The 19,227-nt window shown below is 37.0% G+C and overlaps 1 protein-coding gene across 1 annotated transcript; it reads right to left on the bottom strand.

The window, feature by feature from the left end:
* Positions 1-17,374: 17,374 nt before the first annotated feature.
* Positions 17,375-18,453, bottom strand: LOC149819344 (aquaporin TIP1-1-like). Its single transcript, XM_089984993.1, has 3 exons — positions 18,315-18,453; positions 17,879-18,129; positions 17,375-17,743 (listed from the first exon to the last, which is right to left on the bottom strand). Exons 1-3 carry the CDS (start codon positions 18,451-18,453, stop codon positions 17,375-17,377), a joined length of 759 nt encoding a protein of 252 aa, XP_089841119.1.
* Between the last annotated feature and the right edge of the window lie 774 nt (positions 18,454-19,227).

Here is a 19,227-nt window from a genome sequence, read left to right as displayed (position 1 = left end):
TCAGTTTGGTTGATCTGACCTAGTTAGGTGCAGACTGTTCCTGAACTAAGTGCCTCAGTTCATGTCCATCTGGCTGACCTGCCCTATTCAGGTTTGAGCCATGACCTGGTTCAGACCTGATAGGTCTGAGTATGGTCCAAACCTGGTCTAAATCGTGGGCACAGTTCATGCCGGGTCTGCCCAAAAAGGGTGAGCACCCTGGTGAATATATAAAGCCTATTTTTTTCTTTATTCTTAAAAAAAATGTTTTACATATGATTGTTATGTATATATATATATTGATTTGTTACATACTGAATATCATATGTAATTTAAAAGAGTTAGGTGTTATAACCAATTTTGAAAGAGTATCACATGGTGAGAAGGTTCGAATAAACCATATTATGTCTATGGTTGTGTTTCGAGAATGAGACATTCTTTTAACCTTCTAACCATGAGTGTGTTTTGAATCTTCGTCTCATGGGTGAGTCAAGTTTATACTCATGTTTCAAAAATCACTTATATTTTCAAAAATTCAATCTTAGATATAAATCACTTTCTTGATCATGGATGAGTTACAAAATAACTAACATGTGAGGTATTAACATTTTTTAATCTATGAATGAATTTCAAAATTGCATAACATATGTGGTACTAACATATCTATCCATGAAAGAGTTATAAATTCATATTTCTTTTTATGAAAAATACAAACCCTAAGTATGAACCGTATTCTAACCACAATGAGTTACTAGAATGCTTAACATATGAGGAAAATTGCATGTTTATTCATGAAAGAGTTATGAAAATGTCATCAATAGTGGGAATCACATCTCTAACAATGATTGTGTTAGAAGTAGTATGATCCATGAAATACAAATACAAATCTTTCAAGAATGATAAAGTAACCAAAACAACATGCAAATCACTGTCATAGCATGAAACCTGGTTCAAAATGATGAAACACCATTAGTATTGGTGAACATCCTTTTCAACCATGGGTTTATGTCAAAAATGCATAACATGTAGATGAAGAATCATGATTTTATCCATGAAGAGTTCTTGTCCATACCCACATGCACTACAAAAATGCATGTTTGTATGGTTGGGAGAAAGAAGAAAAGTTTAGATAAAAATCAAAATGCAAAGATAAAGATTAACTTACCTTTTTTCCTTGAAATGATGCTTTGAATCAAACCTCAAGCTTTGTTCCTCAACCACAAATCATGTAGAATAGAGTTCCTTAAGGCACCCTATACTATACTTGTGTGGGAAAAGAGAGAAACTCCAAAAATATTGGGAGAAAGGGAGATATAGAAGAGGAGAGAGAAAATGTTTTAGAATGCCTCTCTTCTACTTTTTGAGAGGTATTTACAGGCAAAAATTCATGAGTAGGTAAGATGTGTGGTTTAGATTATATGTAAGAAGATAGATGATTGAGATTGGTCTAACCCTCTTCTCAAAAAAAAGTTCTCAAGATTGACCCTTGACTTCCTCTAGTCTTGTGAAGACTTTTACAAATTTGGTAAGTTATAAAAATGCTATTATTTCTAGCCTTTTTTATTTTTGATTTTCCAAGGATCTGTAGAAATTCTACCTTGGGATCCATATGAAATCCCATTGGCTACATTTACCAAGATATGTGTCTCTTGGGCTGAAGAGATTTCTCCCAAAAATGTGTCCCAAAATCAACCCCTTGCAAGTTTATAAAAAGGGCTCTCTAAAGTTAGGATTGTTTGAGAAAATCATATATAAAACAAAATAGTGCAAAGACATTGAGTTCTTTGAGTTTATAGAGAATTACTGCACGACTGTAAAAGGGTTGTGAAAGGTTGACCATCACTAATGATTCTCAGCGTTTTCAGCCCACCGAATCTGCACTTATAAATAAGCAAGTCCCTATATGGAGCACACAATAGCTCCCTGGTCACACTTTATGGGGATTTTGTTTGCCTCTAAGAGCTTCAGCTCTGGGTTGGCTAATTCTATTGGAAAAAGGTTCAGACACAAGAAAATCTTAAGTGGGGCTTTTCCTTAGCCACACAATGTCAATTATGTCAGCTACTGTTGAGTCAACACTTAATCTCTTTCGGAGCTGCATCTTTATACACAGGCTCTATCTTTTGGCTTGGGATGACACATCCCTCTCTTGGCCACCTGATACAACATTAAGGGACCTACTGATCGCTGATCAAGCGATAGTTAAGCTCAGAAAGAAGTGGGAACTTTGTTTGGCGCTGTTGGTCATTGATTGCTTGGATGACCTTCTAGCTCAAAAGAAATGATAGAATATTTAAAGGAACAGGTTCCACTATTGAATCAGCTCTATCATTGGATCTTGGCATTCTAGTCCGAAACAAGTGGCCTCAAAGAAACACAGATTGGATTGGCGCTAAAAGAATTGGTGTTTAGGAGAACTTTGCATTCAGATATTGTAACAAACTTTACCAGGACTTAGCTATAAGGGGAGTGTGATCGTTCTACACTCTCCCATCCTCTGCTGAACTATTACTTACCGCAACTACCTCTTGGATGATCTCTCATCACCCATCTGGTGTTGCCTGCTTGTAAAATTTCTTCCCATTTTGATTGAATTTACTTTATTTCAAAAAAATATCATTCATTAGAGATGCTAAAATAATATATGCATTAAGAATTATTAAGGGCGAGAAACTTAATAGACCATGTCACGGAATACGATACCATGATAATGTGTTTGGAAATTAAAAAAAAAAATGTGAAAAAGTAATTAGGATAAAAGGTTCAAACTGGCCCCCCAAGGAATAAAAATAAAGAAAAGGAGGGACATGCAATGCAGCTTACTATTTTCAAGTTTTTTTCTTTCTGTTGCATTACATTTCAAATATTTTGCTCTATCAAAATAGTGTTCTTTTTTTTTTACATATTTTAACTTTTGACTTGGGGAATCCAATTAAAAAGGGAAAAAAGGAGGTGAATGAAATAATATTGCAATATTACCCAATATTTCAAATTACTGTAACATTAAGATGTATCTTTAATTCAATTGAATTCCCTTCATTCTGTAGGTGGTTGTGATTAGTATAGACAGCTGTGAGTTTTACATTAAGATCTTATGCAAGGCAGCAAAGGGAGTGGCGGTGGGATTATTACAAGTACTGGAGTCTCTCGAGCATATAATCATTCAGACTTCCAACGTAACTATCCATGGAGAACATATCAACTTGACTTTTACAGTTCATGTGAGTACATCTCCCATATTTCTTATTGGAAAAAACATTTAGTATACAATGAAAGTACAGAACTATTTAGGTGGAAATCATAGGTTCAAGATATATCAACTCAATCTAGCATGATTTTTTGAGTTATAAGTTTTGAAATATTACGAGTCATTGGTTTTTGAACCCTTTCAACAGCCTGTTTAGATGTCACATCACGGGATCCAAAAGTCACTATCTACTAAACAAACCATGTAGATCACATCTGTAACATCTGAACTAAAAAAAATGTTTTTTTTTTAAATGATGATTTTTACTCAATAGTTTTGGACCGTCATTAGTACAAGATTTTTACTCTTTATTTTTTTATTTAAAGAAAGATATTTACCCTTTATATTGCTGGAGAAAGGAAAATAAAATCTTACACATAAGCGAACTGGGTTTTACCCAAATGTAAGAATTGTATTTTAGGTTGGTTTCTCTCTTTTTGTTACGATCATAAGATGGAAGAAATCTAATTAACTTCATGGTCTTTTTTCATCCATGGGGATCATAATCAATCACATTGAGCAGACTAGCTGCTAATTTATTTATTTATTTCACTTGATCAACTCTGGTCAGGCGCTGGTAATTTTAGTTTTGAGAGAAAAATATTTCACTTGATCAAGGCTCTGGTGATCAGGTACTAGTAATTAAGAGGCTTCTGTATACTAATGTAGATTTTGACATCAGGTCAAGGAATATAGTGTGGAGATCAATGAGGCTGCCATGAAGTTATCATTGTTGACCAACTTGGTAAAGCAAGGGTTCGACATACCTCCCGAGTCATCTAGTGGGACACCTTAAACAGAGAGAGAGAGAGAGAGAGAGAGAGAGAGAGAGAGAGAGAGAGAGAGAGAGAGAGAGAGAGAGAGAGAGAGAGAGAGAGAGAGAGAGGTTTAAACTTCTGCATGATATGGATTTCATTAAAAAAAAAAAGAAAAACTTCTGCATGAGATAGCGTTTATCATGTAAAGACATGCAATGCAGAAATGAAATTTTACACATGCTCAAATCTCTATGGTGTAATGTGCGATCTTAGAATCTCAGGATCGTCGTAGTTTCTCTGTTCTGTTTTTCCTCATGTTAATGGGGGTGATGGCCTTGCTCCTTGGATAGTATGTTGATCAATATCTTGTTCTTGCTTTCTTTGAAAAAAAATATCTTGTTCTCACTGATACATTTTTGCCTTCTTCTGAGAAAAAAAGAAAAGTTTATAATTCACATTAAAGCCTCTCAGCCAACAAATTGGTAACATATCAGGACCAAAGAAAATCCAACAAGGCACTTAGATGCCCTCATCATGGAGATGAGTGGCACCAAAACTCATCCAAAAAGCTGGTTTTTACCTAAATAGGCCCCACAAAAAATTCTGATGTCATTCACTTTCTATATTAACGGCATCAATGGCAGATAAATAGACGGCTGAGCATAATTTAAAACCCGGTGCTTCTAGTAGGTGTTGGGCATCAATGACACCCCCTCATGTGTGTGTGAACTTTTGAGAAATTTTGATTAACCCAAATAAAAACTTTGGCTGAAATTTGCAAACTCTTAAACTTTTGATGTAATTACAGGCCAGCTCGATCATTGTAGTAAAGGACGTTTCCTTTCACCCAAACAACCCCCGAAAACAAGTCACTCAACCATACTAATGACCATTAATGATGGTCATGACTGTCGCTAAACAAGGGTTTTTATCAGCGGTTACCTATTTACGCATTTTGACTCATGCATGCTGAATTGGTAGAGCCACGTCATTTCGACCAAGGAAAGTGGATCGGGTCATTGAACCCCTAACCATAATACCGTCAGAGGTCCCTTGGATGCTATTAGTCTAAGCGATGAACGGCATCCAACTACCATGGATCTGTTGCTTTACTTTCAGCTGTCCATCCTATATGTTCTAGTAGATGCCATTCATCAAGAACATGAAACGGGTACAGAAATTTTTGCAGGGTCCATTTAGGATATAGATTCGTGCAAGATGGTTAGATGCTGTTCATCACCAACCCTTGACCTGATCCTCTCCCTTAACCAAGGGGGCTCGGGTTTGCAATCCCATGGGAGGCTATTTCCTGCAAGTTATAGCCAGCCACAATCCTGTTTTCACGAACGTAAACAGTTCCGTTTCAGGTCAAATATCCAACCAAATCTGAATCTATTTAGTCAGATTTGGTAGTAAAAGTCGGATCTGATTAATAATCGAATCGAGGGAGTATTACACGAATTCAAACCGAATAAGAATCTGACATACATCCAAATCAGAATACAAATATTGGATCCGATTAACTATTTAAGCTAGTCAGATCTGGATTCGGGTTTAGCTTTTTTCATCGGCACATATCCATCTAAGACCTGTCTCAGACTGTGTCCCGATTCCGAAAACCATTTTGAAAGACCTGAACTCCTTCGCTGGACTTGGCCACCAGGTAATGGCACAACCCAAGTGGCCTCTTTGTCTGTTCAGAGGCCACATCGGTGATACAGCACCGGAGGACCAAGTGGTGGTGACACAGGGGTCGCTTAAGTGCCTGTGACACAGGACAATCACATGATAGCATTTTGAGTGGGCCTGCATTCTGTTGCTGTGGAGCCTATGAAAAGCCTGTATTACATAGGCAGGCGCTTAAGGGTGTGTTTGATGGTGCATCTCATGGGACACAACGGATGCGCGAGATGCAGTGCCCATCAAACATAGGATGCAGTCCGTGGAATGGTAAAATACACCGCCTCTGTTACGATGGGAACTGGACGCCATGAACCCTATTAAAAAAAAAACCCGGGCAGTGCGGGGTCTAACTCCGACCCTCCCTCATTCTGCCCCTCTCTCTTCCCTTTTCTTCTTTTTTTCCCTTCTTCTTTGTTCCCGTCTTTCTTTCTTCTTAATCTCTTATTAGAGTTTTTTTCTTTGATTTTTATTAGTTTTTTATTTTTATTGATTAGGGTTTTTTTCTTTGATTTTCATCCATTAGAGTTCTTCTTTGTTTTTCATCGATTAGGGTTATTTTTTTCTTTTTGATTTTCATTGATTAGGGCTTTGAATTGAATATCTTTAATTAGGACTTTTGTTATTTAATTATATTTGATTAAGGATTTTTTCTTTGTTTAGGGTTCTGAATCAAATATCTTTAATTATGGTTTTTGATACTTAATCTGATTAGAGTTTTTTTCTTTAATCTTTTTTCATTAGGGTTTTGAATCAATTTTTTTAATTTAGACTTCTTATACTTAATTTGATTAGGGATTTTCTTGTATTTGATTAAGGTTTTTGTCTTTGATATTCTTTCATTAGGGTTTGAATTATGGCTTTTTATATTTAATTTTATATTTTGTTTATGGTTTATTTTTCTTGTATATTAGGTTTTTTTTATATTTGTTTATTTTTTTATTATTTTCCTGCATTTTAAGGTTTTATGATTTATTTATGGTTTTGTATTTGTATATATATAAAAAATATGAATTCTTATTTTTTTCTCAATTTGCCAATAAGGCCCCACTTCCAAATCAAGGGCACCCTCTTTATCTTTTTTGACTGTCAATGTGAAAGATGTAGTTCATTATTGCCATAAGTGCTATTTTATTTTTTTAACTTGGGGTAGGATAGAGTTGTATCCAAGCTACTAGAGTCATTGGTTTCTTAGTAGTACAATCTACTTCTAATTCTAATTTGTAGGTTATTGGCCGTAAAGCATAGCTCTTACTGAGCTAGAGTGACATGCAAATCTTTCAATCTATTATCACTAATTCACTACTTATAATTACCTTATATTAGTTGATCTATGGGGTTGTAACCAAGGTTGTTGATCAGCTAGCTAGAGTCTACATCAGCTACATCGGCTACTTCATTGAAGTCTTTAAGCACCGATATCCACCATTTCCAAATACCAGATCCTTGTAGTCATTTATGATTTTCTGACCAGCCCCAAGCCCACCCTTTTAGGGTGTATTTCTCCACAAAAATAAGGTTAAGGATGCCTTCTATTTTGCAAATTAATACGCCGTAGCGATTTTTCAAAGAGAGCTTTAATGAACCTTTCCAAGTTGCGAAGTCCCAAGCCCCCCAAAAACTAGGGGCTGGGATAAAGAGTATCAATTTACCATCGCCGTAGCTTTTCCTTCCAAAGACCCATGCCAAATAAACATTTGAAACAAAGAGTTTAGCCTTTTTTTTCACTTTTTTTGGAATCTTGAAGATTTGTAGAAAATGAATTGTTGAGCAAGAGGTGTTAAACCACACTAGGCCAATTCTACATGTTCTTGATAGGAACCGATAGGCATAAGATTGATTTTTTTAGCTAATTCGATCTTCTACCACACTCCAATGGTGCTCTGTAGAGACCCTCAAATGTAGTGAAAGGCTCAAGTATTTCATTGGTAGACCACCTACATCATAATTGAATATGGAGGAGGCCAAGATTTGGAGATTTTTGCTAAGGACGTTAAGCACCATAGCTTGCGATTTGCCTTCATTTATACTTAGACCCGACATTTCTAAAAAACATTTAAGGATGATCCATTAGTTTCATATGTTTGTCTCTAAAGCCTCTTCAAAAATTAATAAGTCATCCGCAAAGAGGAGATGTGAGATAGATACTGAATCCGACACCATACACCCTTTGAATATTCTAGCCCTAACTGCATTGTAAATTATAACTGACAACGCCTCTATGGCAATGATGAATAGAAGGAGGGAAATTGGGTCCCCTTGTCGCAAACCCCTTTTAGGTTTAAAGAACTCACATTTTTCACCATTAATAGACATAGCAATCGAAGTGACAAATAACAAGCCTTCAACCCAACATATCTATTTCTCACCAAACCCCACGTTTCACATGCAACAACAACAAATTAAAATCTCCAATGTAAGGAGTCAAATGCTTTTTCAAGATCTATTTTGAGGATGAGAGATTGTGTACCTTGAAGGTTGATGGAATGAATAGTCTTGTAAGCTATGACATATGCATCGTGAAGCTTTCTCCTCAAAATAAATGAGCTTTGTGACTCCAAAATAAGTCATCCAATGATACTCTTCATCCTTAAGGCCAACACTTTTGAAATAAGCTTAAAAAGATATCCCACCAAAGAAATTGTAACAAATCGACTTAGATCTTGGGGGTGTGGCTCTTTGGGTAAAAGAATCACCAAAGATTTACCCAAGGCCAAAGGAATTTTTGCATTGACAAAAAATTTCGTCATCATTTGTAACAACTCTCCTTGTAGTGTATCCCATATGTGTTTGTAAAATTCAATTGGAAAGCCATCTATACCCGGAGTCTTTCCATTCGGAAGAGACCAAATGGTTTTTTTGACTTCTTCTAGAGAGAAAACATTAGAGATTCTAATCTCATTCAAGGAATTGAAAGTTAATAGAGATATATCATAGTCCGCAACCATAACCTCTGAAAAGCGATCCTTGAAGTAGTTGGTAACATGTGGTAGGATTTGTTGACCTTCAAGCCCGACCCTATTAATGACAGGAAGAAACCTCATTCACCCTCCTTCCTAAAAGAGGCACTTTGATGAAAATAGTGAGAGTTTATTTCTTCCAACTTTAGCCAATGAGCCTTAGCCCATTGTTTTCATCTCAGACAATCATGGGTTTGCCACTTGCCAATAAGATTTATAGGGTTTTACCTTTTCATTTTCAAGTTGGTTTCCTCCTCAATGTCAAGGGGTAGTCTCTTTAAGTGATTGTAAATGATGCAACTTAGCTTCCCAATCATCTAGGTCCTTGAATTTTGTGAGACATCTAGTTTTATTCCATTCAATGAGATTATTTCTCATAAATATTAGTTTTTGCAAGAATTCTTTGGGCGCTCCAACCACTTGATAAGGCATCTTAATTCCACCATTCACATAAGTGATCCTTAAATTCGGGTTCCCGAAACCACCACATTTCGAGCTTAAAGCCAAAGCTTTTGCCGAAGAGACCATTTTGTGTTTTATTCACTTTATTTTTGTGGTTCTTACCTAATTCTCTTTCGTATGCTGACCTTGCTAGTTGAACTTTAGTTATTCTTGCAGTTGTTTTAGTAATACATAGTTGTTATGGCAGTTAAGCGGGATATTTCTTTGGTGGTTTAAAGTCATAGACCGACTACTATGCGTGTGTAGGGCCACAACGAGCAGCTCCCCAAAATATTTTCTCTATAATTTATAGTCTCCAATTTTATTCATGCAGGTGGCCTCAACCATATTGTATGTCCTTGGGACAGTAGTACAGTAGAACTCATGGCTGTTTGATTTTTCTCTAAGCTAGCTGATCTCTCTCTCCCTCCCCTTTTGTTGCTTAAAAAGAAAAAAATGTGAAGTAGTGAGGAATGCTTTTTGAAACCCCTTGATGATGCCTTGAGAAGACATAGGAGGAGAAGCCCTTTTCCCCTCTCACTCGATTACCTCTTTGGATGCTGCCATCGATGTGTGTGAAGCCTCCATCGAGAGGACGACTGGTGAACTGACCTGCTGGTCTTTCCCATGTGTTGTTTGAGTGATATTGCCATGAAGATCCTTCAACCAGCATACCTACACCGAAGGTGACGACGTCTTCCACCCTTTGCTCGAATCTTCCTTTCACCGGTTATGGGTTTGAAGGCATTTCCAACTCAAACCATGTGTTGTTCACCATCCGTGGATAGAGTTTATTTTTCCTATTATTTTTGTGCATTTTGCTGTATTTTTCAATTTTTTGTTCTGAAATCGCAGATTTAACTATCCTCTTGAATAGTCGATCGTCATTGAAATTTCATTTTTTGGTTGGACTGTTTAAGCATGGCTAGTGCAGAAATTAATGTTCATGTGTTACATGATTATTAGTTTTGTGTTTATTGAATCTGAAATACATTTTGATTGCTGTTAGTTTTCAGTTTAGGTGTGTTGTGTTGTCTCATGTTACATGTTTATGCGTTTTCCTTTCCCTAAGGAACCAAGTTCCTTGTGTAATGTGCTTGCTTGTTTAAATTTATTAGTTGAAACTGATTTATTTTGTTAGTTTAATTGTTAGGACATAATCTATATCGCCATTTCATGATTTTTTTGTGTTGAAATAATTGAAAAAATTCGTGTCAAAATTTAGTTTTTGAGGCGCTCACCAAGTGTTCGGTGAACGCCTTAACGAAATCAAGTGTCTTAATTAGGTCTGTTTCTTTTTGTGGCATTCATAGATTAATTTTAAAATATGTTTGCATGTATTTAGTTATTAGTTTTGAATAATTTAGGTGTTCAAATTTATGTTTAAAAATTCAGCCATAATCTTTTATTTCATTTTTGCCTAGGTTGTGAGTGTGTGCGCATTTGTGCATTTTAGCATTGTTAGCATATTCCGATTAGTTTTAGATCGTATTTGCATTTGTTACGTATTTAACGTTAAATTCAATAATGTTTTTAGTTTAGACCATGTTAGTATATGTTCGTATAGGCATAGTTCAGGGCACATGCGCTAGTTTTATATGTTGCTGTCAGGTTTTTTCCTTGGTCATTTCATTCACAAACTTTGTCCTGGTGGGCTAATATATGCTCGTGCTTGCGCTAAGGCGGGCCCTAGTGCTTAGTCAGTTTTGGAATGTCGCCATTGATAAGGCCTTTGTTAGCGTTTACTATATTTGTTAGGACATGTATGCTTGTTTGTATATTAGTGTTTGAGAACACATATGTGACTTGTGTCCCTTATAGGCATCATGATGCAGACTCAACAAAGAAGTTGATTCACAATCCGAGATCTAACTGGATCTCCACGCGTGGAAGCTAAAGTTATAACAGTTAATTCCATATAAGACCCAAACACTCTGTGATTCGAAGCCTGAACACTCTGTTTTGATAGAAGAGGTAAACACGAGAAAGTTACACAATGGGAACACCTTTCTAACGAATCCAAAAACACAGAATTTAGATATGTGATGGTTGAGTTATGACAGGATCTCTGAGACAGATGAACAAGACACCTGAAATAGACCAATGACCAGTTTGACAGCTTTGAGAGGATTTTCGGCCCCTCTGACGACTGAGTTTGGAAAAACTCAGAACAAAAATATTGTGCATAGTCTGCAATTTCTGGATCTATATTCAGGCAGATATAAGCAAAATACATTGAGAGGCCTTCACAACTAACTGTTCAAATTTCAATGTAAAAAATTTTAGCATGTAGAAACAAACTGGAATTTGAAGCATTCAAACGATTGATTAAGCTAATCCTTAAAACATGAAAGATATGCATCAAGATGTTACTAATCCAGAACTTTAATTAGATGAATAAACAAATCAGAAATAAACAAGATATGACTAAAATATGAAACTCTATCAGAACTACAAATAATAGAATCTAACTCAGATTACATGCAATAGAGTAATTTTTCCAAGGATTTTCGATGTCAAATGAAATCGATTTATGTAAAACATTAAACAAGAAAATTTTAGAGCCAGATGTTAGCTTTCCAACAAGTTATGGCTTGCAATTTTTTGTTTAGCCAATAAGGAGATATGACCAAAATACGAAACACTATCAGAGTGCTTTTCTACACGGCATTGGCTAAATGGATCAAATTGAATTCAAAAATGAAATCTAAGATAAACAAGAATGAAATTTCACACGATCTTTAATAAGTTAAGAACTTTGATTTCAGAACAAATACTAACAATAATAGTGGTTCACACAAAAATATAATCGAGCACTACAAGTTTCAACAAAAGTTAGGCTAATATTCATAAGCTTGCAACAAATATCGAAAGAGCAAGTGAAGGAAATGCGTATCTCTTGCAACCCCAAGCAACTAGGCTTCAGCAGCAGCAATGGATGATTTACGAACTGATTGAGCAAGAGCAATGATGTCTCCAATCCCAGGAAGGAATCACGACAGCAGCTAGGCCACAGGCCTTAGATTGAGTACAACCACCACCAAGTGCACAAAAACAAAAAGTAGGCTAACACTTTCTTCCCAATTTTTGCAGATTTTTTTTCTTCTTCAAAGAAATAGCAACCTCCCCCTGGTCGACCCCCCCCCCCCCCCCTAGGCTCTTAAACACCCAAAATAGAACTTCATAAAGAGGGTCAGGCCTTCCCAAGGCAACCACTTTCCAAGGATAGTGAAATGATCATTTTTGAATATGCACATTAAATTCTCTTCAACAACCATTTTGACTTTAAAAGTCAAGGACTGGATTCAAAAGAAGGCTAGAAATGTCCACCAAAGGTGGCGTCACTTTGGATCTAGCGGGTTTGGATCTTAAACAAGATCCAAACTAGCTATAAATCAAATCCAGCACCAAATATTACTTAGAACAAAATATAATAAAAAAAAACTACCCTTTATCCCCGTACACCCTCTAGTGCTACAAAAAGATCTTACAAAATACCAGAACTATCCGGATCCGTAGAATCCGACACCTAATATATATATATATATATATATATATATATATATATATATATATAATATGATTCCTTAATTTGACAAAATAGAATAAAAAATAAAAATACAATTTCAGTAATTGAAATGAAGATCCAATTGGACTTGGATAGTTCTGCGTGTCATTGGGTCTACATGGTAACACATCTCGGATCAAGTCTGGTGAGTTTGATTTGGATTTGGATCCAACTCATCTACAATAAATTGATGATCCGGATGCTCTGCATCACATCACCATTAGTTTGGTATTAGAGCACAACCTACCAAATTTTCTAATCCGGTCAGTTATGAACAATGCATTGAAAAAGGTATGTCATAGGCATGAGTTTGAAGTTTTCTAAGACTGTTCAAAAACTTTGTCAATAACGTCATGTCTATCAACGTCAAATCAATAATATGAAGTGAATAAGAACTAGAGTCTCGTTCTTTGCATAGGCAGAGCCACAAGCTTCAATGCCAGTTGGACATAATGACACAACAATTAGCCATTATAAACGTCAAGCAAACATAAAGGGCTAGTAAAGTTGTTTCTACCTCTATTAAGTTCCACAAAAAAAGTTTACGGGGAACCCTTACATAAAATTGAGGATGAGTCGATTTTTGATGAAGAACCCTCACATGAAATTGTGAGTAAACTCGTAGTTAATGAAGATTAACCTTTCTGTGAAATCCATGGAGATTCAATTTTTGATAAGATCGAAGATGATGAGTTAGAAATAAAAGACTCATTTGTCATTGAGTCTTCCGTGGGTGATGTCCTAGTTGGTGATATATGCTCATATTTGCGCTAAGGCAGCCCTAGTCCTTAGTCAGTTTTGGAGTGTCACCATTGATAATGCCTTTGTTACCATTTATTATGTTTGTTAGGGCACATATGTTAGTTGTGTACGTCATGTATGTGACCTATGTCCCTTGTAGGCATCACCATTAGTTTGGTATCAGAGCACAACCTGCCGAATTTTCTAATTCGGTGATGCATTAAAGAAGGTATGTCATAGGCATGGGTTTGGAGTTTTCTAAGACTATGCAGAAACTTCGTCAATAACGTCATGTTTATCAACATCAAATCAATAACATGAAGTGAATATTGAATGAGCTAGAGTCTCGTTCTTTGCATAGCAGAGTCATAAGCTTCAATGCTAGTTAGACATAATGACACAACAATTAGCCGTTATAAATAAAGGGCCAGTAAAGTTGTTTCTATCTCTACAAGTTCCACAAAAAAAGTTCACGAGGAACCCTTACATAAAATTGAGGATGAGCCAATTTGTGGTGAAGAGCCCTCACATGAAATTATGAGTGAACCCATAGTTGATGAAGAACCTTTATGTGGAATCCATGGATATATGATTTTCGAAGAGATCGAAGGTGAAGAGTTAGAAAGAAAATACTCATTTGTCATTGAGTCTTCCGTGTGTGATGTCCTAGTTGATGGTGAGTGTCGAAAGTCCATTGCGAAGATTAACACAGAATCTTGGTATCATAATAGCTACCCTGAGTCATCTCATTTCAGGTTGGCCACAATAATATGATAAATCTGATATTCATAGTTGTTTGGGGCGACACATGCTTATTCAAGCATGAAGGTAGGAAAATCATGGTAGGACCCTCTATAATTCTACTCCCTCCATCGTCCACACCTAACCATCGCCCAACAAACCCACCTCTTGCGATCTTAGCTAGGCCCATATCTGTTGAGTTTTTCATAGTTGTTTGTAGTTGTCAGGGTTTAGCTTCAATTCCTCATAAATTTTTTTCGTCATTTGATTATTGATCCCACAGATTGCATCAACTAAATATATTTTCATAGGACACCCAGAAACAAGTGGATCATTTGAACTACCAAATTTTGAATGGTGTGCTACCTCTATTTTAGCACCCATTAATTATGATTATACATTTGAACTTTAATTTGATGTTTTTATTACCATTAACTGATGTAGATTTTTCTAAAATTTTGTCAGCATTATCTCAAGGGCAAATTGTTAAATACTCCCTTATGATAAAATTTTAAGTATTATTATTTTTTGTATATTTCAAATTGCCCTTTGTATTTTAATCTTTTTGCAGAATTAAAAAATAAAGATCATTTTAGTTAGAACAAAGACAAAGTTCACAAGTATTTTGATAAGAGGCAACAAAAAGTAATCTCTGACCCTAGTGATCTTTATATTTTAGTAAGAAAAATGGTACCTCCGGATCAATATAGAGATTTGGTTCGTTGTTGTATTGTTTTGATCAAAATTACCAAAAATATTTATAGGTTGAACTTTTCATCTAAAATATTTATTATTGAATATCTTTTTAGGAATTATGGTGATTCAACCAATGTGGAACATTGGCTTTGAGGATAAAGCCTTTTGATTCGAGGGAGAACTGATGCAACACTTCCTGATAACATCAAAGATGACACATTAAAGACATGTTCGGGAAAGATGTACCATCACGCTCATGCCCGGTGTGATGAGTTCAGAACTCGAATTTTGGAGTAATTAGATTTATTTTATTTTATTTTAAGTAGCCATAATTTTTATTATTTTTTAAATTAGGTTTAGCTCCAATGACCGGCTAGGATCTCTTTAGGCCATCGGTGGGTGTATATGGGTTTGTTGGGTAGTTTTGTAATTTTTAATATTAATATTAATTTATTATTATTTTTTGTTAGTTTAAGCCTAGCCAAGCTAGATCCATTTTAGGAGGGTCTGGACCCATTTGTCGCAAAATGGATCCAGCTAGGCACTTAAAGTACCTTCCCACCCGTTGGACCCAAGGACCCACTATTCGGTGGCTTGGGAGGTGCATGAAAAAAATAAAAAGAGAGTGAAACGTCTCTCTTTCTCCCCCTTTTGATGGGTGTTGTTCGAGTGCTATTGGCGTAAAGATCCTTCGGCCAAGGTACCTACGCTAGAGCTGATGATGTCTTCCACCCTTTGGCTGAATCTTCTTTTCACCGCTTCTAGGTTTGAAGGCATTTCCAATCCAAACAGTGTGTTGTTCACCATCCTTGGATAGAGTTGATTTTTTCCATTAGTTTTGTGCATTTGGCTGTATTTGTTTCTATTTTTTGTTCTGAAATTGCAGATTTAAATATCCTCTTGAAAAGTCGATGGTCATTGAAATTTCATTTTTTCGTTGGACTGTTTAGGCATGGCTAGTGCAAAAAATAATTTTCATGTGTTATGCGATTATTAGTTTTGCGTTTATTGAATCTGAATTACATTTTGATTGCTGTTAGTTTTTCAATTTAGGTGTGTTTCGTGTGTTGTCCCATGTTACATGTTTATGCATTTTCCTTTCCCTAAGGAACCAAGTTCATTATGTTATGTAATTGCTCATTTAAATTTATTAGTTAAAAATGATTTATTTTGTTAGTTTAATTGCTAGGACAGAATCTATATTGATGTTTTGCGACTTTTTTGCGTTGAAATAATTGAGAAAAGTCATGTCAAAATTCAAATTTTGAGGCACTCACCAAGTGTACGGTGAAACGCCTCAACAAAATCAAGTGTCTTAATTAAGTTTGATTTTTCTGTGGCTTTTATAGATTAATTTAAGACCATGTTTGTATGCATTTAGTTATTAGTTTTGAATCATTTAGGTGTTCAAATTTAAGTTTTAAAATTCAGCCATAGTTTTTTATTTCGTTTTACCTTGTGTGCATTTGTGCATTGTTAGCATATTCTTATTAGTTTTAAATAGTATTTGCATTTGTTACATATTTAGCGTTATATTCGATCATGTTTTTCAGTTTAGACCATGTTAGTGTATATTTGTATAGTTAGGCATAGTTCATGACATGTGCTCTAGTTGCGAAAGTTGGTGTCGAGTTCTTGTCCTTAGTCATTTCATTTACAAATTTGATTCTAGTGGGCTAATATATGTTCTTAGGTGCTTCCTTAGTCCCGCTTAAAGCATCGCCATTGGGTTTGGTAGACTGCTTACACTAAGAACATCATATAAGCTTTTTATATTAAAAATTAACAACATTCATCTGATTAAAAAATGACTAAAGCACTCAAGAGACTGTATTTTTGAAAAATGTATATAACCATGGCTTTTAAATTTTTAGTTGTAAAAGCGAACGCTACTTTTTAACAAGAAAAAGCAATCGTATATTTTCAAAAGAAGCTTCTGCTTCTCAAGGTGTTTTAGTTATTTAATCCTGCCAATGATAATAGAAAGGGTTTATAACTAGATTAACCCTCCCTCCCCGCCCCCTCTCTCTCTCTCTCTCTCTCTATATATATATATATATATATATATATATATATATATATATATGAAACATGCTAAATAAGCTTTTTGGAAGTTTTTTGCAATGTCGATTCCACAAATTTGTTTGGCATAGCCATCAACATCTGGATCATGTTTTTTCCACGAAAAAAAAAAGATATTTAGAGCATAAAAATTTATAAAAAAGTTGTGCGGTCGATTTAAACCTGCCATGTGTGTCAGAATTGAGCGCTCTAAGAACTGATCCTTATCGAATTACGCTTATATCACATCTATACGGTCAAAGTTTAAAAATAAATAAAATAAAAAGTTCCAGAAACTCATTTAGTATGAAGAAAGCACCTACGAGATCACATAATAGCCAACAAAAAAATACCAAACCCAACAATACCAAAACCACATCATAGCATTTCACAAGTAAAAAAGAGTGGGGCCGGATGGATCATCACCGAATGCACGATACATGAGAAAAAGGAGAAAGCAGAAGGGCGGGGCAGTCAGGAGAAGGACGACGAACGGGTCTGTCTAGTAATCGACAGGTGGGAGCTGCTCGTGGGTGCGGGTGATGAAGATGTGCTCGAAGATGAGCCCGGCGATGGCGGCACCAATGAGGGGTCCAGCCCAGTAGACCCAGTGGTGAGTCCAGGTCCAGCTCACGAGTGCCGGGCCGAAGGCGACGGCCGGATTCATGGCAGCTCCGGTGAACGGTCCGCCGGCGAAGACGTTGGCTCCGACGATGAGGCCGATGGCGATAGGCGCGATGGTGCCGAGGGTTCCCTTCTTCGGGTCGATGGCCGTTGCGTACACCGTGTAGACCAGCCCGAATGTCATCACGATCTCGAACACGAACGCGTCCCAGACCGAGACGCTGGAGACAGAGAATGGTGGCGTCGACTGCATTGCACAACCAGCGTTAATTAGCCAACACACACACAAAAAAAAAGAGGAAGAGAGACGATAATGTGTTGGATTCAGCGCCGTGATGAATCCATGCATACGTGAAATGCGGCTGTGCCGAGGAACGCTTACCAGGCCGTCGGTGGTGAAGCGGAGGAGGAGGCAGGCGACGGTGGAGCCGAGCAGCTGGGCGATCCAGTACATGATGCCGCGGAGCAGGGTGATGTTGCCCCCGATGAAGGCGCCGAAGGTCACGGCGGGGTTGACGTGACCTCCCGAGATGTTGCTGCTCACCGCCACGCCTATGAACAGCCCGAACCCGTGCGCCAGCGACGCCACGACGAGCCCCGCCGGCGTAGTCGACCCGTTGTCCGTCAACTTGTCTGCAACACACATCCACAAGAAAAAAACACGTATCCCTTACACAGTGCCATTGACAATGCACTTAAAAATATTTATATATCTCCCTCGAGATCAGGATGGCGATGATTATAAGTACGGTAAGCTCTGATTTTGAGAGCAGTTTGATCTTATAATAAAAAGTTAAGGAGAAGTGTGATGGACTCACTCAGGGCCATGCCGGAGCCCTCTCCGGCGAAGACAAAGATGAGGGTGGAGATGAATTCAGCCAAAGCCGACTTGAGCGCATCTGGGTGCCGTGCCTCCTCCGGCCTCCCCCAAGCAATTCTGCTGAATGGCAGCGACATTCTTTTTTCTCTCTCTGGTTCTGTCTCACAAGCACAGATGGACTCTTGTAACTACTACTGGGGTAACTATATACACTTTTGGACTGAGTAGTGATAGGTGGACTACCTGCTGTTGCCGGTTGCGAGACCGGCTACAAACCGGTGGGTGGAATTATTGTGGAAATTTCTCTACTGTCCTTTTTTCTGAGGTATATTTCTTACAAAACCCCCCATCGGCCCACGTCTCCGTGGCGCTGGGTCATCGTTGTCTTTTACAGCTCATCGCGTGCCACGATCCACGGGCTGATGTCGCCACGTGTAAGATCTGACGAAAGCCACGTTGTTGTACATGTGCGTTCTGTCCAGTCTAATCTTTGTCTTAGAGTACCAGACTGATCACTGTGCGGACCTGTCGATGGCGAAAGTGGCCTGGATGCTTTTTTTTTTTTCCGTAGGTGGGTTTGGCTCGGTCCAAGTAGGGCTGGGTTGCTACCGAGTTCATTGACTCCACTAGCTCGAATAGGCTAGACTTGGTCACGTTTAAGAGGGACTCAACATGAGCGTGATTTAGGGCTAGATTTTTTCTGATATGGTTTTGATGTATGATTTGCTTTATCTTAATTTCCACATTTATTTTCGAGCATGGATATGTGCAAATTATATATGTTAAAGATACGATTGAGAAATACATTTTAATAAAAGAGAACAAGAGAAGCCCAAGGCAAACCATGAAGTTTTTTTATATTTTTTTGTGGTTTTACTTAATTTATTTTGAAATGTCTCAATTTTGTTTGT

The sequence above is a fragment of the Nuphar pumila genome, chromosome 13 (genome assembly GCF_984573655.1).
Source record: "Nuphar pumila chromosome 13, dmNupPumi1.hap1.1, whole genome shotgun sequence".
Lineage (NCBI taxonomy): Eukaryota > Viridiplantae > Streptophyta > Magnoliopsida > Nymphaeales > Nymphaeaceae > Nuphar > Nuphar pumila.
This window is presented reverse-complemented; position numbering and strand designations above follow the sequence as displayed.